The sequence below is a fragment of the Juglans regia genome, chromosome 3 (assembly GCF_001411555.2).
Source record: "Juglans regia cultivar Chandler chromosome 3, Walnut 2.0, whole genome shotgun sequence".
Lineage (NCBI taxonomy): Eukaryota > Viridiplantae > Streptophyta > Magnoliopsida > Fagales > Juglandaceae > Juglans > Juglans regia.
The window spans coordinates 9,914,516-9,935,411 of NC_049903.1; the positions used below are offsets into that span (position 1 = coordinate 9,914,516).

The 20,896-nt window shown below is 38.8% G+C and overlaps 2 protein-coding genes across 2 annotated transcripts; both read right to left on the minus strand.

The window, feature by feature from the left end:
• Positions 1 to 8,509: 8,509 nt before the first annotated feature.
• Positions 8,510 to 11,796, minus strand: LOC109018238 (premnaspirodiene oxygenase-like). Its single transcript, XM_019000405.2, has 2 exons — positions 10,779 to 11,796; positions 8,510 to 9,391 (listed from the first exon to the last, which is right to left on the minus strand). The coding sequence occupies exons 1-2, from the start codon at positions 11,676 to 11,678 to the stop codon at positions 8,759 to 8,761; spliced, it is 1,533 nt and encodes a 510-aa protein (XP_018855950.2). The 5' UTR covers positions 11,679 to 11,796; the 3' UTR covers positions 8,510 to 8,758.
• A 3,592-nt stretch (positions 11,797 to 15,388) lies between these two features.
• On the minus strand, positions 15,389 to 18,622 carry LOC109007938 (premnaspirodiene oxygenase-like). Its single transcript, XM_035688225.1, has 2 exons — positions 17,633 to 18,622; positions 15,389 to 16,287 (listed from the first exon to the last, which is right to left on the minus strand). The coding sequence occupies exons 1-2, from the start codon at positions 18,530 to 18,532 to the stop codon at positions 15,655 to 15,657; spliced, it is 1,533 nt and encodes a 510-aa protein (XP_035544118.1). The 5' UTR covers positions 18,533 to 18,622; the 3' UTR covers positions 15,389 to 15,654.
• Between the last annotated feature and the right edge of the window lie 2,274 nt (positions 18,623 to 20,896).

A 20,896-nucleotide genomic window follows, 5' to 3' on the forward strand; every position in this document is an offset into this window, starting at 1 on the left:
TTTCTTATTTTTATAATCAAATCCTCTAGGTACAAGGACTTCATACGACCAGAAATAATAGGCACACCCAAGTATTTAACATGAAAACTCCCAACCATGATGCATGTCATGGATAAAATTTCTCGTCTTTGAGACGAATAAATTTTTGAAGAAAAAAAAATAGAGGATTTCTCTGCATTAACAACCTGTCTCGACCAGCTGGCATAGACATTAAGCGTATCTCTTATCATTTTAACATACATTTTTCCGCCATTAGGAAAAATCACCATGTCATCTACATAAAGTAAATGAGAGATCAAAGGGCTAGAACATGGTTGGGAAAATAAACCTATCTGACCATCCTGAAACTTACAACGTAACAACCTCGTGAATACTTCCTCAACAAGAATAAATAAGGAGAAATAGGATCTCCTTGATGAAGACCCCTTTCACCCTTAAAGAAACATTTTGCTGTACCATTCATTACCATCGAATACCAAGTAGTACCGACACATTATTTAATGAGATGACAAACATGAACAGAAAACCCAAATGCATGCAAAACTTGGAATAAAAAGTTCCAATCAACCGTATCATAAGCCTTAGCCATGTCAATCTTCATCATAATATTACCTCCTTTCACCGGCTTGTTAATATCATGAATCAGTTCTTGAGTAAGACTAATATTTTCAAATATACATCTTCCTGGCAAAAATGCACCTTGCTCCATAGAAATTAATCGACTCAAGACAGACATAAGTCTTCCAACCAATAATTTAGAGCAAATTTTATAAACCACTGAGCATAAGTTTATTGGTCTAAATTTATCAAATGATGAAGAATTGGGAACCTTAGGAATTAAAACAAGGCATGAAGAAGTATAATACCTGGGAAGAGATAACCCCAAGAAAAATTCCCTCACAGCCTCCAGAGGCTCGGGTTTCACCAGAAACCAGCAGTGACGGAAAAAACCTGACCCAAAGCCATCAGGGAATGGACTACTATTGACCGGAATTGAGAATAAAACATCCTTAATTTCCTGTTCTGAAGGGCAAGTATATTAAAATAATATTAAAATCTTATTATTTACTACTAAAATTAGTTGTAAAATACTTAGTAATTTAATTTGAATCCATAAGTATTTTCTATATAAATTCTTATACTTAAAACAAAGCCCACACAAAGTTTAATATAAAAATCAGGCCCAACATGGAAACATCCTAATGACAAGGGCGTTTAGGGAATTAATCATAAACATGCATGGCTCATTGTGAAGGCTGGAAAAACAAGAAAATCTGAAAGAGTAATACTAAATATAGTCGTAGAGTGCACAAGCGCCGGGTAATATTTTTGAAAAATAGTGGGGTCTACTATTAAAAAAATTTCTTTTTCATGTGGGTTTCATATTTATTTACTTTTTTCAAAAAGATTGCATGATACTTGCATATTCCACAATTGCAAATATCATTTCTTAATTTGAAATTACAAACCTCCAGACTAAATCCATGCGACAAGAGGAGAGTCCATACTCACCGAGAGAAAAGGGGACACGTGACGGAGCAGGCAACTGGGCTGGCTAAGGACTAAGGCAGTGGTGGAAGTTTCTGTGAGAGAGCGGTGGCTTAAGGGGTTGCTTAAGGTGATAGTGGGTGCTCCTGACGGGGAACAAAGTGCTCTATTTTTGACAAGGAGAAACAGGGGCCTCCTAGATGTGTGATGGTGGCTTAGGGTTCATGGTGTAGGGTGGCAACGATGTGGAGAAGCTTTAGCAATAGAGGCGCTTGCTCTATTTTCGTGCGGTGAAACATAGGCTCTCGATGGTTTACAGAGGGTGGATAGTGGTGGTGCAAGGCAGTGGTTTACGGTTCCTGCTTCCAATTAAGGGTGGTGGTGGCGGTAGATGTTAGAAAGTTGAATAAAAGAGAGTGAAAGTGGATAAATTGCAATTCTCATTCATCATGCCGCAAAGGCTCTATACATTGCTGAAATATATACAATTCAATGTCGCTTCTAGACCTAGAAAAAGGAATCAAAGAATATTCAAATCTGTTACAATATACAGCTGTGTACTAACTAATTCTGGTGTAGCCGTGCAAGCCAGCAAGGAGAATATTCCATTTAGCTTCTAGAACAGTAGTCCCAATCCTCTGTGGCTAGGTTGCAACTGCAGACTTCTTCAGGCCTCTGGTACAGGGGAAATCGTGGGCCTCCTTTGTATTTCATTGTGCAATTCTTGAGACTCTCCCTCAAGATGGACCCATCTTAGACAATAACGAGTGAAAAAAAGGCGTTGTTAAGGCCTTACTAAATATATCTGCTAGCTGAAATTTTGAAATCACATGAACTAGTTTAATGATACCTGCCAACCCCTTTTCTTGAACAAAATGACAGTCTAATTCTACATGCTTTGTCCTTTCATGAAATATGAGATTTTTAGTGAGGTGTATTGCAGACTGGCTATCACAATACAACAGGGCAGGTTGTGAATGCTTTATGTTAAAATCCTCTAGAAGAGCTTTCAACCAGACAACTTCACAGCTTTTATATGCTAGAGCCCTATATTTTGCCTCAGCCGATGACCGAGACACCACAGCTTGTTTCTTAGATTTCCAACTAATCAGAGAATCACTAATAAATACACAAAAATGAGTTATAGATCTTCTCGTTTCAGGGCAAGCTACCCAATCCGAGTTACTGTATCCTTTAAGACGCAAGGAACACTTTGAAGAGAATGAGATTCATTGGCCTACTGAACCTTTAAGATACTTAAGTATCCTATGAGCTGTGAGAATATGAGTGTGAGTAGGTTTATCCATGAACCAACTAAGGATACCAACCGAGTATGTGATATCAAGCCTTGTAATGCTCAAGTAAATAAGCCTTCCTATTAATCTTCGATAACCAATAATATCCAAGAGAAACTCCCCAGAAGCATGTGTTAATTTGTGGTTTGAGTCCATCGGAGTGGTTACAACCTTATAGTCAAGTAACCCAGCACTCTCAATAATCTCCAAAGCATATTTTCTTTGACATATATGAATGCCATCCATTGATCTTGCAACCTCTAATACCAAAAACTTTTTAAGGATCCCGAAGTCTCAGATTTTAAACTGATCATGCAAGTAAGCTTTCACAAAGTTAATGGCAACCAAACTACTACTTCCCAAGATGATGTTATCAACGTATACTAGAAGGGCCACAAAACCATCCTTGTCACTCCTAGTGAACAATGAATAATCTGATTTTGACTAACAAAAACCAGCAACAACAGTGAGGCAGTGAATTTTTCATTCCATTGCCTTGAGGCTTGTTTCAAGCCATATAAGGATTTGTGAAGCTTGCATACCAATTTCTTTCTCTCGGATTGGGAATCCCCCTTGAGCTGAAAACCAGGTAGAAGCTCCATGTAAATCTCCTCATTGAGATCACTATGGAGGAATGCATTATGAACATCCAATTGTTTTAAATGCCAATGATAAATAGCAGCAAGAGCAAGAAACAACTTGACAGCAGTCATTTTAGCTACAGGGCTTAAAGTCTCTTGATAATCGAAGCCCTCTCGTTGAGTATACCTTTAGCCACCAGCCTTGCCTTATTCTTATCTACAATACCATCTGATTTCAACTTCACTTTAAACACATACTTGCTGCCTATTGCTTTCTTACCAGTAAGGAGATGAGTAATTGACCAAGTGCCATTGTGCTCAAGAGCCTTAAGTTCGTCAGCAATAGCATCGCGCCAATGGTCATACAAAGCAACCGTTTCATAACTTTTAGGTATAGATGTGTGTGTGAGAGATAGTGCATATGCTTGGTGAGAAGGAGAGAGGAGTGAATAAGAAAGAGTGTGGTTTAAAGGGTGAGCTGTGGTGCCCTCGACCCCCACGTGTTATTTTAGTGGAGTTCGTGATACCGATATAATGACCATAGGGATCATGCACCCCAACGACCAGTGCTTAGAGTGTGTACATCGTGCAATAAGTGTACAAAATAATATTCGCAGTGGAGAAATAAAAAGGTATTTCTTTATTAAGTACCAAAATTGTTCAAAAACAGTAAAGTAACTTTACAAGGATTAAATAGTCATCCGATAGATAAATTAAAGACAGTAAATAACATAAGGGAAACAAATCCTATAACGCTGAACAGTAACTCAGCAATTCAAACCTCCGGCGGAGTTGATCCCTCAGGCTCATACTCAGCCTCTGCGTCAGACTCTACGGCACCATAAGACGGAACCGTAGGATAAAATATCACAATGAGATTATGACATCTCAGTAAGTAATTAACCGAAATAACATCCAAGAGATATATAAAAAATAACACGCGTCCCCATACAGACATAATCCACATAAAACAACACCATATGTTCTTTTTCCCAAAATACCATTTTTAACCACTCACGCCAAAAATCCCATTTTCGGTCCAATCATAACTATTAATTAAAAAATAATGCGCAACGGTCTCCCCTATAGATCGTCCACACGACCTAGCTCTCATCGTCACATCACGGGTAACGTCCGTGCATGAGATTTCGTAACGAGCGATGCCCAGTTCCCGGCCCAGCGCACATGGCCAAGCATCCTCTAACCTCGCCAGCCAAAAGGTTACGGAATTGGTACGAGAGCGTTACCGTCTCGTCCGTTCTCGTCGTCGCCCTGCGACAACTCAGGGGACGTCACGTCAGTCTGTTACGCTCCCGAGTGACCAGAGGAGCTCCATCGAGATAATGCCTCATCTCGACTTGGGGTCGTGATACACACGCACCCACACAATTAATAACAACAGTTTCAATTTCCAACAGACAACGTGACATCACCGCACAATTTAATAAAAATGATAAATATACATTTCACAATTTATTGGAATACACATTTAAATATTTCTTTTACAAAATCTTAACAAATACAGAAATACAGTTTCACATCTACACGCGTATCCCGTCCTCCAATCCGGCCCAATGCCCAACACCAAATCCAACCATAACCACAACCCAACATTTTAACGGCCCAAGGCCCAATTTCCAACACACCAACAGTTACAACCCAACGCTTCAACAGCCCATGGCCCAAATCCAACAGATCAGTACAATCAATAGTTACAACAGAAACTACAGTTTACAAAATACAATTACAACAATTATATTATAAAATTGGAAAATTACATACACACGAAGATAGGAAAAATTCTGGAAGATCGTGCAAAATAAGGTGTTGCCAAAAGTGGCGGCACACGGTGGAGCTCACGGCAAGTACAAAAATTCACCAAGAAGCCGAGTAGAATTTTCAAATTTTAAGAACAAACCGAGCACGGCACAACTCTAAGAGCTCTCGGATTTAACATCAAAATTTCACAATTTCAGAAACAAAATAACACTCGGCCAAACTACACAAGCTTACAGTTTCACCAACAAAAATACAGAACCAACAACAAAAATAGAAGATGCCTAAAATCAGAGAGGGAAAAGATGAACTCGATATGTTTCATAGCAGAACCCGTGCTTATTTATAGACTAAAAATGGCGGTTGAGGAGCTTTGCGTGTCGCACGGGTGGAAGAAGAAAAATGGCAGCTCAAGCCGGGCGTGGCGCAGCGATTGACAGCGCAACACAGAGTGCTCCACCAGTACAACATGGAGCTACTTACAAAAAAGGTGGAAGGTGGTGGTGGCCGTGAGTAGCGGCAGGTCGACAGTGAGCTTTTCGGAGTCCCTAGCCGAACGACACCGAGACGAAAGTGGGAGAAGGAGGTGGCCGGTGATGGGGGTGAGTAATTTTCTGTGATGCCGAGCCATGATTGGAGGAAGTATTCGGCATTGAAAGCAGCAAGAGGAAGAAGGAACTAGAAGAAAGTAGAAGGAAAGAAGAAGAAAGAAGAAGAAGAAGGAAGGAGAAGAAGAAGAGACGTGCAGCGTAGGAGGAAGGAAACGATGGAACCCTAAGTTCCATCCAAAACGGCGCCGTTCTACTAAGGGGGAGCTGGGTACCAAAAGCCGCACGGGCTGGGCTCCAAGTGTTATACGGGCTAGGTTAACTAAAAGGTTTGGGCTGGGTTCAGCACACGGGTTGGGCCAGATATGGTTCTCCCAACTCACACACCCACGGCCCACTAATAAAAATAAAATAAAACACCTCAAAAAATAACATAAACAACATAAATAAATAAATATTAAGGAAATAAAAACATGCCAAAATAAATTATAATAACAATAAAATAACACATTTAATTAAAATAACAAAATAACACCTCAATTTAAAAATAATATGGATTTAAAAAACAAGCAAAAATTAGATATATCACATGAGCAATGGAGTATGTAAGAAAAGAAGGATGAGGGAGAGAGAAAATAAGCTGGCAGTGATAATCATGCAAGTATGAGGATGTGTGTTTGACTTGTTCAGATCTCCTAACCTGTATGGTTTGAAAAGGTTCAAGTGGAGCTGGTGGTATTGGTGTAGTGGAATCTTGGTTGTTTGATGCAAGAAGAGATGGCGGTGAGATAGGGACAGATGGAAATGGAGCAATATTAGAGGATGAAGAGGCTGGTGAAGTAGAAGAAGGATCAGATGAAGGAGAGTTAAATTATGCTCTGTTTGATGGAGAAGATGAGGGATAAGAAACTATGTTAGGAATGGCAGGAGGTAGGGTGAGAGCAGGAGTGGGTGAGGAGAAAGAACCATGAGTTGAATTTGTAAAGGGAAATTCAGACTCTATGAAGACTACATCCCGGGAGACAAAAGTTATATGATTAGTGAGATCATATACCTTGTATCCCTTAATCCCTAGATGATACCCGACAAAAACGCACCTCTTAGATCTAGGATCAAGTTGTGTTCTATCACGTTTGATTGTAGACACAAAACAAAGATAACCAAATACTTTTAGATGGAGATAATACGGTTTAGATGAAAATCACTTCATAAGGGAATTTATTGTCAAGAAGTGGTGAAGGAATTATGTTGATTAAGTGGGTTGCTAACAAAATAGTATCACCCCAGAATTTTGTTGGAAGAGAAGCTTGAAGAAGAAGTCCCCTGGCCACGGTAATGAGGTGCTGTTGTTTTCTTTCAACCACTCCATTTTGTTGGGGTGTGTATACACAAGATTTTTGGTGACAAATTCCATGAGAATTGTAGAATTCGGGCATGTGAAACTCTAAACCATTGTTAGTTCTAATTTGTTTGACCTTAGAATCAAATTGAGTGTATCATAAGAATGATGGACTGTAAAAGAGATTTTGCTTCAGATTTGAATTTCATGAGAATGATCCATGTGGTCCAGTTGTGATCATCTACAATGGTAAAAACAAATAATGGTATGCAAAGAAGCTTGAGAATATAGGCTCCAAATATCGCAATGAACAAGGTCAAACACAGAATTTGTTGAAGTAATACTTGATTGAAATTGCAATCTCTTCTATTTAGCTAAGAAACAGACGGTACAATGAGTATGGAAATTGCCTATTACATCTGGACAATACGAACGAATTAAATTCATCATTAGCTTAGACAAATGTACAAGTCTAAGGTGCCATACATCAAAGTCTTGCCTTCTCAAGGCATTACAGGTCTGATTGTTGAAGGAAACTAAAAATTCTTTAGGAAGGTGGTTCAGGGGAAATCATGGGCCTCCTTTGTATTTCATTGTGCAATTCTTGAGAGTAGACATGCTTTTCAAATATTTTGTTTTGTTTTGAAATTTCTTGACAGAAAATGGTAGATCCAAGTTCATGGAGAATACCAAAGATTGTCGGCAGTATGGCATTGGAAGTTTGGAACTCACCATTCACCGTGGTGACTTCAATCAGACTTAACGGGCCCTCTGCTCAGCGGAACTGTCAAGAGGACTTCATCAAAACCAAATAGCTCGCATTCAGCCCTGCTCTTCAATAATGCAGCAGTGCTCATGATTCATGAATGTTTCTAAATGATTCTTTTAGGGTAAATTAGAACGTTGAGAATGCATAGGTATTTATGACACTATTGCAGGACATTAATGCAACTGAGAGAAACTTCATCTATTATATCTCTCATCTTATCTTATACTTGTGATGGTTTATTAAGTTATGCATAATGAGTTCAGATATAACAACAAAGTAGATGATTAGTCACCATCACATAATTAATCAAACAGAAAATGATAGTATGATTCTTAAATATGCTTACTAAATTTCTCCATTCATATAAATATATATATATATATATATATATATATATAACAGAGAACAGAGTTTAAGTTACACTAAATACTACTCTGTTTTAATGGAGTCCGGCACTAGGTCTAGTTATTGAGATCTTGAGCCTTATCCAATAATTAATTGGTGATCATTATCTTCTATACGTTGTTGTATAGAAAACCAAATTCAAAGGTCCATAGAGCAATTTCCTGTTTGTTTTGTGACTAGTTGCACATGCTGTCAGATCTTTACAGAGGCGCCCTGCTAATATTACACAATCAGATCATAGGAGGCCAGGCGAGATTTGGAGTTGGGAACTAACGTGAAGGCAACCAATTACCATGAATCTCAAAAGATTTAAGATTAAAACCTTGCCTGGGCATGCAGATACATTATTCACTTTTACAATCCTTCATGAAAGATGAATTTTTCCAGCAATCAACACTAAAGATTCTTCAAGAAAATACTCTCTGGAATACACTTTTAACTTCTAGTACAGCGATTAATTAAACGTGGTGAAGGGTAAAATCCTGGGAGTTCGATATAAACGGATTATGTGATATAATATCTCCTTCATTTTCCAGATTGTGTAGTGAGCCTGGTAGTCAGCCGCGGGATTCGTCAAGTGAAGGAGTAAATGCAGTTGCAATCAAATACAAGGGCTTTTTCCTCGTGGCAACAGCACCAACGGTTTCAATCATGTCCAGATCCTCTGGTTTCGTCCTGCCTGGGAGTTCCCAATCGAAATGATACAGCAGTTGAGCAAGAGGAAGTTCAACATAGGCAAGACCAAATGATATTCCCGGGCAAATCCTCCTCCCTGCACCAAAAGGGATATATTCAAAGCTATTCCCTCTGAAATCAGTTGAACTACCAGCAAACCTCTCTGGCATGAAACTCTCAGCACGATTCCAATATACAGGATCTCTTGCAATTGCCCATGCATTTATGATGACTTTAGTTTTGACGGGTATCTCATATCCATCAATTGCGCATGGCTCTGTGCATTCTCTTGGGATTAACACGGGAAGAGGTGGGTGTAACCTCAGAGTTTCTTGAATCACTAATTTTAAGTAACATAGATTCCCAACGTCTTTCTCATGGATCTTTTCCTTTCCTCTGAAGGCTTTTCTTATCTCAGCCTGTGCCTTCTCCAGAACTGTTGGGTTCCTCATCATTTCTGACATACCCCAAACAACTGTGGTTGATGAAGTATCAGTTCCGGCAGCAAACATGTCCTGGAATGAAGTTGGAAATATTCACAGATTGTTCTTAAGAAAAGAGAGATGTTAATGATAACAAGTGTGAATGAACCCAAGAATTACTTAGGATTCAACTCTAGCATGATAGCAGATATACTCAAGAATTAAGGGGAGGAGTATAGTAGAGAATATTAGTCTTACCAAGAAGATGGTTCATTGCATCAATAAACCAGTGCGTGGTGGAAACGTTATTCTCAAAATTGATATGGCGAAAGCTTATCATAGTGTGGATTGAGAGTTTTTGTTTCATGTGCTGGCAGGTTTCTGTTTCTCTGAGGTGGTGTGTAATTTGTTTCGACAATGTGTCACAACGCCTCGGTATTCTGTGGTGATGAATAGTGTATCCAAAGGTTTCTTTAAAGGGCGTCGTAGAAGGGAGGAGCTGTAAGGATATGGTGGAAGTATGGTTTCGTAGAGCATCTCGGAAGTCTCAAGCGAGTCAGCTGCTTGGCCTGTTGCCGGAAATAATCATTTGGTGTTTATGGATGAGGAGATGTAGAGCTCGTATGGAAGGCATTGCAGATTCCGTTGATAAGGTATGGAGATATATTTTTTTCTGGGCTGCTCGAATTGGGGAGAAGTTTAGTGCTGGACGGTGTCTTTCCCGTAGAGATGAAAAAAATTTTGTAGCTTTGAATATGCCTTTTAAACAGACGAAGCGGAAGCCTCCAAAACTGAGGAAGCCGGAGGAAGGTTGGATTAAGCTCAATATGGATGGCTGCAGTCATGGGAACCCTGGTTGTGAAGGTGCAGGTGCAGGTGGTGTGCTGAGGAACAAGGAAGCAAAACTGTTATGTTCTTTTGCAGTTTCAGTGGGGACAGGTTCGAATAATTATGCAGAAATGATGGGTCCATTGCATGGGCTTCGACAGGTTAAAAGACTGGGAGATCTCGTGTGATATTGGAGCTTGATTCTTTGGTTGTGGTTAACTGGATCAAAGGAGCACGTTATAATCTCTGGTATGTAGAAGATTATTGGGACGAAATCATGGATATGTTAAATCTGATCGTTTATCGTGTGCTACATGTTTATCGCTACGGGAATAGCCCGGCGGATTATTTGGCACGTATGGCTGCCGATGGGATTTCGAGATCTTGGGATAACATAATGGAGTTGCCGCTGGATCTTGGGTGCCGATGGAATTTAAATCTGATTACTTGGGTTTGCCGTTTTTAGATTGTCATGTTTAAAAAAAAAAAGAGATATTATATATTTTATTTTGATGAATGGGTTTGAATTTTATGATTATAGGTAATTCTAGATGTCTAAATCACGATATTTTTTTACAAGTGAGACTATCAATCAAATTGGGTCCTCTTCCTTGAAAAGAACAAAAAAATGATGGCAGATATACACACTAACCCAGATGACAGCCTTTATGTTCTTTGCTGTAATGGGGACCTCAAGGCCGCTACTTTGCTGAAGGCGCAGAAGATAGTCAACAAGATCTTCCTGCCCCGGTTCAACCTCGCTAATTGCTGCACTCTTCTGGTTCTCCTTGTGCTCATGGATGATGTTCTCCAAGATCTTGTCAAACTTCCGATGCATCTCCTCTAATTTAGTTCCCGTTCCAGTAATCACACGAAGAAATTTCTGTGAAGGAAAGAAATCGGCCAAGTCAAAGCCTCCTGCTGCGGATACTGCTTCCCTAGTCAACGATATAAATACATCAGAATCTTTGCATTTGCTACCAAAAGCTGCCTTGCATACGATGGTACTTGTTAAAGAATAAATCTTTTCTGTAAAATTGATCGATGATCCTGAAGATGAGCGGATGGACTCGATGAGATTAAAAACCTCATCTTCTCGAAGAGAAGAAAAGGATTGGACCCTCTTGGCACTCAGGAGTTCCATGACGCAAACTTTTCGCATTTGCCTCCAATAATCACCGAACGGAGAAAAGATAATGTCTGAGCCATCATAGGTCAAAGTCTTAGATGCAAAGATTTCTTGCCTCTTCCCCAAGGCGAGGTCATGAGTCTTTAAGAACTCTCTGGCTATCCTTGGGGATGACGCCACAACTGCAGATACTTCACCCAGTTGCAGGTGCATGAGCGGTCCATATTTTCTAGCCAGTTCTCGTAGAGCATGGTGTGGTAGGGATCCAGCCAAGTTGTGCAAGTTCCCAATAAGTGGTAATTTCCTGGGACCCGGCGGCAATTTCTGAACTTTGGCTGATCTTATGAATCTCTTTAAGAGCCAAATCAAAGGAAGGAGAAAGAGGGAAGTGATGAGAGCCAAGGAATAATATTGGAGCATCATGGAAGAAAGGTTAGAAAGAAAGTGATTTTTCTTCTGAATTCTTTCACTATGGTCCCAAACATGCAGTTTCTCCCCGAGCCGGTTGGTGAAATGACTTTTTTATTTTTGTTTTATGCAAAGATCGATACAGTTGATAGCCAACCATGCAGAAGGTGGGAGAAGAATAAAATACACTGGATTACTACGATTATTGCATTACAGTTATTTAAAAGAAAAAAAAAATCGGTAGCCACCTGAATAGTAACTCCATCTCAAATTTATTAAAAATTCATTACTTGTAATAAAAGAATACCGTGATAGCAAAAAGACACCAAGTTGTATATAAAAAACTCCATACATCAAACAAATAAAAAATCATAGCCAAGCCAACCTAAACCCAGACCATCAAAACCAAAATAAAGCTAATCTCTTAAAAACGAAAGACCAATCTTTTTTAGTCGAATCATGCCTCGCACCTTCTGTGGTAAACACATGCCACCTCTATTAGTCCTGATGATCCCGACTTCCCCTTGACAGACAAAGAAATCGACAATTTTATTACCATTTCTATAAATATGTGAAATAGAATAACACATACCTTCAAGTGGCTATTCCTAAAAATTCCATAAATACCATACATTACATGCCTTTAAAACCAACCAATAAACAAGTAACCCAACACTCTCAATAATCTTCAAAGCATATTTCCTTTGACATATATGTATGCCATCCATTGATCTTGCAACCTCTAATCCCAAAAACTATTTAAGGATCCCGAAGTCTCAGATTTTAAACTGATCACGCAAGTAAGCTTTCACGAAGTTAATGGCAACCAAACTACTACTTCCTAAGATGATGTCATCAACATATACTAGAAGGACCACAAAACCATCCTTGTCACTCCTAGAAAACCATCCTTGTCACTCCTAGTGAACAATAAATAATCTGATTTTGATTGACAAAAACAAGCAACAACAAGTGAGGCAGTGAATTTTTCATTCCATTGCCTTGAGGCTTATTTCAAGCCATATAAGGATTTGTGAAGCTTGCATATCAGTTTCTTTCCCTCAGATTGGGACCCCTTGAGCTGAAAACCAGGTGGAAGCTCCATGTAAATCTCCTCATTGAGATCACTATGGAGGAATGCATTATGAACATCCAATTCTTCTAAATGCCAATGATAAATAGTAGCAAGAGCAAGAAACAACTTGACAGTAGTAATTTTTGGTACAGGGCTGGAAGCCTCTTAATAATCGAAGCTCTCTTATTGAGTATACCCTTTAGCCACCAGCCTTGCCTTATTCTTATCTACAGTACCATTTGATTTCAACTTCACTTTAAACACATACTTGCAGCCAATTGCTTTCTTACGAGCAAGGGGATGAGCAATTGACCAAGTGCCATTCTTCTCAAGAGCCTTAAGTTCATCAACAATAGCACCGCGCCAATGGTCATACAAAGCAGCCTCTTCATAACTTTTAGGTATAGATGTGAGTGTGAGAGATAGTGCGTATGCTTGGTGAGAAGGAGAGAGGTGTGAATAAGAAAGAGTGTGGTTTAAAGGGTGAGCAGTGGAGTGTGTAAGAAAAGAAGGATGAGGGAGAGAGAAAATAAGCTGGCAGTGATAATCATGCAAGTATTAGGGTGTGTGTTTGACTTGTTCAGATCTCCTAACCTGTATGGTTTGAGAAGGTTGAAGTGGAGCTAGTGGTATTGGTGTAGTGGAATCTTGGTTGTTTGATGCAAGAAAAGATGGCGGTGAGATAGGGACAAAGGGAGATGGAGCAATATTAGAGGATGAAGGGGCTGGTGAAGTAGAAGAAGGATCAGATGAAGGAGAGTTAAATTCTGTTCTGTTTGATGGAGAAGATGTGGGATAAGAAACTATGTCAGGAATGATAGGAGGCAGGGTGAGAGCAGGAGTGGGTGAGGAGGAAGAACCATGAGTTGAATTTGTAAAGGGAAATTCAGACTCTATGAAGACTACATCTCGGGAGACAAAGATTATATGATTAGTGAGATCATATACCTTGTATCCCTTAATCCCTACATGATACCCGACAAAGATGCACCTCTTAGATCTAGGATCAAGTTTTGTTCTATCACATTTGATTGTAGACAAAAAACAAGGATAACCAAATACTCTTAGTAGGAGATAAGACGGTTTAGATGAGATAATCACTTCATAAGGGGGTTTATTGTCAAGAAGTGAGGAAGGAATTCTGTTGATTAAGTGGGGTGCTGTCAAAACAGTATCTCCCTAGAATTTTGTTGGAAGAGAAGCTTGAAGAAGAAGTGCCATGGCCACGGTAATGAGGTGCTGTTGTTTTCTTGCAACCACTCCATTTTGTTGGGGTCTGTATACACAAGATTTTTGGTGACGAATTCCATGAGAATTGTAGAATTCGGGTATGTGAAACTCTAAACATTGTTAGTTCTAATTTGTTTGACCTTAGAATCAAATTGAGTGTATCATAAGAATGAAGGACTGGAAAAGAGATTTTGCTTCAGATTTGAATTTCATGAGATAGACCCATGTGGTCCAGTTGTGATCATCTACAATGGTAAAAAAATAATGGTGCCCATGCAAAGAAGCTTGAGAATATGGCTCCAAATATTGCAATGAACAAGGTCAAACACAGAATTTGTTGAAGTAATACTTGATTGAAATTGCAATCTCTTCTGTTTAGCTAAAGAAACAGACGGTACAATGAGTATGGTCATGGCCTATTACATCTGGACAATGAGAAGGAATTAAATTCATCATTTGCTTAGAAAAATGTCCAAGTCTAAGGTCCCATACATCAAAGTCTTGCCTACTCAAGGCATTACAGGTCTGATTGTTGAAGGAAACTAAAAATTCTTTAGGAAGGTGGTTCAGGGGAAGTCGTGGGCCTCCTTTGTATTTCATTGTGCAATTCTTGAGAGTATACCAAAGATTGTCGGCAGTATGGCATTGAAGTTTGGAACTCACCATTCACCGTGGGGACTTCAATCAGACTAAACGGGCCCTCTGCTCAGCGGAACTGGCAGAGGACTTCATCAAAACCAAATAGCTCGCACTCAGCCCTGCTCTTCAATAATGCAGCAGTGCTCATGATTCATGAATGTTTCTAAATGATTCTTTTAGGGTAAATTAGAACGTTGAGAATGCATAGGTATTTATGACACTATTGCAGGACATTAATGCAACTGAGAGAAACTTCATCTATTATGTCTCTCATCTTATCTCATACTTGTGATGGTTTATTAAGTTATGCATAATAAGTTCAGATATAACAACAAAGTAGATGATTAGTCACCATCACATAATTAATCAAACAGAAAATGATAGTATGATTCTTAAATATGCTTACTAAATTTCTCCATTCATATATATATATATATATATATAACAGAGAACAGAGTTTAAGTTACACTAAATACTACTCTGTTTTAATGGAGTCCGGCACTAGGTCTAATTATTGAGATATTGAGTCGTGTTCCAAAAACTACTCCAGGGATCATCTTGAGCCTTATCCAATAATTAATTGGTGATCATTATCTTCTATACGTTGTTGTATAGAAAACCAAATTCAAAGGTCCATAGAGCAATTTCCTGTTTGTTTTGTGACTAGTTGCACATGCTGTCAGATCTTTACAGAGGCGCCCTGCTAATATTACACAATCAGATCATAGGAGGCCAGAAGAGATTTGGAGTTGGGAACTAACGTGAAGGCAACCAATTACCATGAATCTCAAAAGATCACGTAAGATTAAAACCTTGCCAGGGCATGCAGATACATTATTCACTTTTACAATCCTTCATGAAAGATGAATTTTTCCAGCAATCAACACTAGAGATTCTTCAAGAAAATACACTCTGGAATACACTTTTAACTTCTAGTACAGCGATTAATTAAACGTGGTGAAGGGTAAAATCCTGGGAGTTCGATATAAACGGATTATGTGATATAATACCTCCTTCATTTTCCAGATCGTGTAGTGAGCCTGGAAGTCAGCCGCGGGATTCGTCAAGTGAAGGAGTAAATGCAGTTGCAATCAAATACAAGGGCTTTTTCCTCGCGGCAACAGCACCAATGGTTTCACTCATGTCCAGATCCTCTGGTTTCGTCCTGCCTGGGAGTTCCCAATCGAAATGATACAGCAGTTGAGCAAGAGGAAGTTCAACATTGGCAAGACCAAATGATATTCCCGGGCAAATCCTCCTTCCTGCACCAAAAGGGATATATTCAAAGCTATTCCCTCTGAAATCAGTTGAACTACCAGCAAACCTCTCTGGCATGAAACTCTCAGCACGATTCCAATATACAGGATCTCTTGCAATTGCCCATGCATTTATGATGACTTTAGTTTTGACGGGTATCTCATATCCATCAATTTCGCATGGCTCTGTGCATTCTCTTGGGATTAACACGGGAAAAGGTGGGTGTAACCTCAGAGTTTCTTGAATCACTAATTTTAAGTAACTTAGATTCCCAAAGTCTTTCTCATGGATCTTTTCCTTTCCTCTGAAGGCTTTTCTTATCTCAGCTTGTGCCTTCTCCAGAACTGTAGGGTTCCTCATCATTTCTAACATACCCCAAACAACTGTGGTTGATGAAGTATCAGTTCCGGCAGCAAACATGTCCTGGAATGAAGTTGGAAATATTCACAGATTGTTCTTAAGAAAAGAGAAATGTTAATGACAACAAGTGTGAATGAACCCAAGAATTACTTAGGATTCAACTCTAGCATGATAGCAGATATACTCAAGAATTAAGGGGAGGAGCATAGTTGAAAATATTAGTCTTACCCAGAATATTGTTCATTGCATCAATAAACCAGTGCGTGGTGGATTGAGAGTTTTTGTTTCATGTGCTGGCAGGTTTCTGTTTCTCTGAGGTGGTGTGCAATTTGTTTCGACAATGTGTCACAACGCCTTGGTATTCTGTGGAAATGAATAGTGTATCCAAAGGTTTCTTTAAAGGGGGTCGTGGAAGGGAGGAGCTGTAAGGATATGGTGGAAGTATGGTTTCGTAGAGCATCTCGGAAGTCTCAAGCGAGTCAGCTGCTTGGCCTGTTGCCGGAAATAATCATTTGGTGTTTATGGATGAGGAGATGTAGAGCTCGTATGGAAGTCATTGCAGATTCCGTTGATAAGGTATGGAGATATATTTTGTTCTGGGCTGCTCGAATTGGGGAGAAGTTAAGTGCTGGACGATGTCTTTCCCGTAGAGATGAAGAAATTTTTGTAGCTTTGAATATCCCTTTTAAACAGACGAAGCGGAAGCCTCCAAAACTGGTGTACTGGAAGAAGCCGGAGGAAGGTTGGATTAAGCTCAATATGGATGGCTGCAGTCATGGGAACCCTGGTTGTGCAGGTGCAGGTGGTGTGCTGAGGAACAATGGTGCAAAACTGTTTTGTGCTTTTGCAGTTTCAGTGGGGACAGATTCGAATAATTATGCAGAAATGATGGGTCTATTGCATGGGCTTCGACAGGTTAAAAGACTGGGAGCATCTCGTGTGATATTGGAGCTTGATTCTTTGGTTGTGGTTAACTGGATCAAAGGAGCACCTTGTAATCTCTGGTGTGTAGAAGATTAGTGCAGGACGAAATCATGGCTATGTTAAATCTGATCGTTTATCGTGTGCAACATGTTTATCGCTAAGGGAATAGCCCGGCGGATTATTCGGCACGTATGGGTGCCGAGATCTTGGGATAACATCATGGAGTTGCCGCTGGCGGTGAGAGGTTTGTTGAGAATGGATTATTTGGGTTTGCCGTATTTTAGATTGTCATGTTTAAAAAAAAAAAAGTTATTCTATATTTTATTTTGATGAATGGGTTTGAATTTTATGATTATATGCAATTCCAGATATCCGATTGTAATAACGATGTTTTTCTATTATAAGTATAAAAAGTATAAAAATTGGATCCTCTTCACAAAAAAAAAAAAAAAGTATAAAAATGATAGCAGATATACACACTAACCCAGATGACAGCCTTTATGTTCTTAGCTGTAATGGGGACCTCAAGGCCGCTACTTTGCTGAAGGCGCAAAAGATAGTCAACAAGATCTTCCTGCCCCGGTTCAACCTCGCTGATAGCTGCACTCTTCTGGTTCTCCTTGTGCTCATGGATGATGTTCTCCAAGATCTTGTCAAGCTTCCGATGTATCTCCTCTACTTTAGTTCTCGTTCCAGTAATCACACGAAGAAATTTCTGTGAAGGAAAGAAATCGGCCAAGTCAAAGCCTCCTGCTGCGGATATTGCTTCCCTAGTCAACGATATAAATACATCAAAATCTTTGCATTTGCTACCAAAAGCTGCCTTGGATACGATGGTACTTGTTAAAGAATAAATCTTTTCTGTAAAATTGATCGTTGATCCTGAAGATAAGCGGATAGACTCGATGAGATTAGAAACCTCATCTTCTCGTAGAGAAGAAAAGGATTGGACCCTCTTGACACTCAGGAGTTCCATGACGCAAACTTTTCGCATTTGCCTCCAATAATCACCGAACGGAGAAAGGACAATGTCTGAGCCATCATAGGTAAATGTCTTAACAGCAAAACCTTCTTGCCTCTTCCCCAAGGCGAGGTCGTGAGTCTTTAAGAACTCTCTGGCTATCCTGGGGGATGACGCCACAACTGCAGATACTTCACCCAGTTGCAGGTGCATGAGCGGTCCATATTTTCTAGCCAGTTCTCGTAGAGCATGGTGTGGTAGGGATCCAGCCAAGTTGTGCAAGTTCCCAATAAGTGGTAATTTCCTGGGACCCGGCGGCAATTTCTGAACTTTGGCTGATCTTATGAATCTCTTTAAGAGCCAAATCAAAGGAAGGAGAAAGAGGGAAGTGATGAGAGCCAAGGAATAATATTGGAGCATCATGGAAGAAAGGTTAGAAAGAAAGTGATTTTTCTTCTGATTTCTTTCACTATGGTCCCAAACATGCAGTTTCTCCACGAGCCGGTTGGTGAAATGACTTTTTTATTTTTGTTTTATGCAAAGATCGATACAGTTGATAGCCAACCATGCAGAAGGTGGGAGAAGAATAAAATACACTGGATTACTACAATTATTGCATTACAGTTATTTAAAAGAAAAAAAAAATCGGTAGCCACCTGAATAGTAACTCCGTCTCAAATTTATTAAAAATTCATTACTTGTAATAAAAGAATACCGTGATAGCAAAAAGACACCAAGTTGTATATAAAAAACTCCATACATCAAACAAATAAAAAATCATAGCCAAGCCAACCTAAACCCAGACCATCAAAACCAAAATAAAGTTAATCTCTTAAAAACGAAAGACCAATCTTTTTTAGTCGAATCATGCCTCGCACCTTCTGTGGTAAACACATGCCACCTCTATTAGTCCTGATGATCCCGACTTCCCCTTGACAGACAAAGAAATCGACAATTTTATTACCATTTCTATAAATATGTGAAATAGAATAACACATACCTTCAAGTGGCTATTCCTAAAAATTCCATAAATACCATACATTACATGCCTTCAAAACCAACCAATAAACAAGTAATGATGAATCACATTCAATCTGTACTCGGAAAAATCCGAATTCTTTGCAAACAGTCATGTCTCTGGAAAGTGCCCTTAGTTTGGCAGCATTATTCGTGTCAGCTCCCAAACAATTCTGAAAAGGCAACTCTATAAGTTTCCGGATTTTCTCTACAACTTTTATCAACATTTAACTTCAATCATTATAATATAATTGTTCTTTAGTTTTTTAGTGACGGTGGAGAAATGTTAACTTTTTTATTTTTGTTTTATGCAATGATCAATGCAGTTGTCAGTGACACAGACGGACGATGGGAGAAGAATATAATACACTGGATTAACACTTATTGCATTCCGATGATTGATTGATTAGTTTACATATTATCGTAACAGCGGTTGGTACAACATTGACCAAGAACCTTGGTTAATCTATTTAAAAATAGAATACCTCCATTAGAAAAATTATTCCAAAACCATCTAGTGAAGATCAATTGCGAAGTATTCTTGTTGGATTAATCAAATACATCTTTAAACTTTAATTAATATCATATGAATTTATATTTACATATTTTATTTAAATTCAATCTCTATATTAAATTAGAAAATGCTTTTCTCACAGAAAGTTGTCACTAATGGTGGCCACCAAATTTTTTTTAATTTTTTTTATTTAGTGATTAAGTAAGTGTTTTTAAATGAATATGTGATTTTTTTATTTTTAAAAAATATGTAAATAGTTTAAAAAAATGATGAAAATAAAAGTAAAAAAAATAAAAAAAAGATTTGTAGTGTTCGGTAGAGAAATTCTCCTATTGGATTATCCATTTACTCACTATATAATAATAAAATATTATTAATTTAATAATTTATTTTTATCACATTTTATACTTCTACCAATTAAATGTTAATAATAATTATATTCTAAATGTTAAATGTTAATTATATTCTAATTAATTTAATTTATTTGCTTGGAATGAGAAACTAGTATTTTAATATTTGATGAAGCAACTGTAGTTAGCTATATTTGGTGAAATATTGTAGTTGAAATCTAAATTATTTTAAAGATGCTCAATCCAATGTGAGATCTTTTTGGCACAGATTATCTAAATTTTAGTCATCTTTCAACTTTGGTCAAGCCAATGAGAATGCTCTCACTGGTCCTGGAGATGCAGAGCCAACAAGAAAAATCAAAACCAAATAGCTCGCATTCAACCCTAGTCTTCAATAATGTAGCAGTGCTCATGAATGTTTGTAAAATGATTCTTTTAGGGTAAAATAAGGAAAAAAACCCTTTTGCTCTCTCATTTTTTTTCTCTACACAACCGGCCCCAACCCCTTCCCCCTTAAAAATCTCAGACCAGAGGAGGGGGGTTGAAGCTTTGGTTCCTCCCTCCCTCCTCCCTCTAGTTAGTTTTTTTTTTTTCATAGTAGGGCGAAATGTAGATTTATTGTTCTCTGAAACCAGGCGACCACCACAAGATTTTCAAGGCGTTGATCATTCAGACAAACAAAGAATCTCATCGAACGAAGCAACGCGTGAGTCACGCAAGCGGCCCAAAGTGCGCACGTGACATCCACGCGCCAAGGAGCTCTATTGCCACCATGTACAGCTTTTCAAGGACTAGTGTCATTGATTTCTTTAGACCGGACGTTCCGCCATACTTTCAAGGTGGCGTGTGTTTCTTACACGCCACCATAGTCTCAGTGTTTGCATTTTTTATTTCCTCTAAGGTTGA

What these genes read in the sequence shown, in the direction of transcription:
- LOC109018238 (XM_019000405.2), bottom strand. Translation starts at nt 11,678, where the DNA reads ATGATGCTCCAATATTATTCCTTGGCTCTCATCACTTCCCTCTTTCTC. An exon ending in ACATAAAGGCTGTCATCTGG is followed by an intron (nt 9,392 to 10,778) that starts GTTAGTGTGTAT and finishes ACTTCATTCCAG; the next exon opens with GACATGTTTGCTGCCGGAAC.
- LOC109007938 (XM_035688225.1), bottom strand. Translation starts at nt 18,532, where the DNA reads ATGATGCTCCAATATTATTCCTTGGCTCTCATCACTTCCCTCTTTCTC. An exon ending in ACATAAAGGCTGTCATCTGG is followed by an intron (nt 16,288 to 17,632) that starts GTTAGTGTGTAT and finishes ACTTCATTCCAG; the next exon opens with GACATGTTTGCTGCCGGAAC.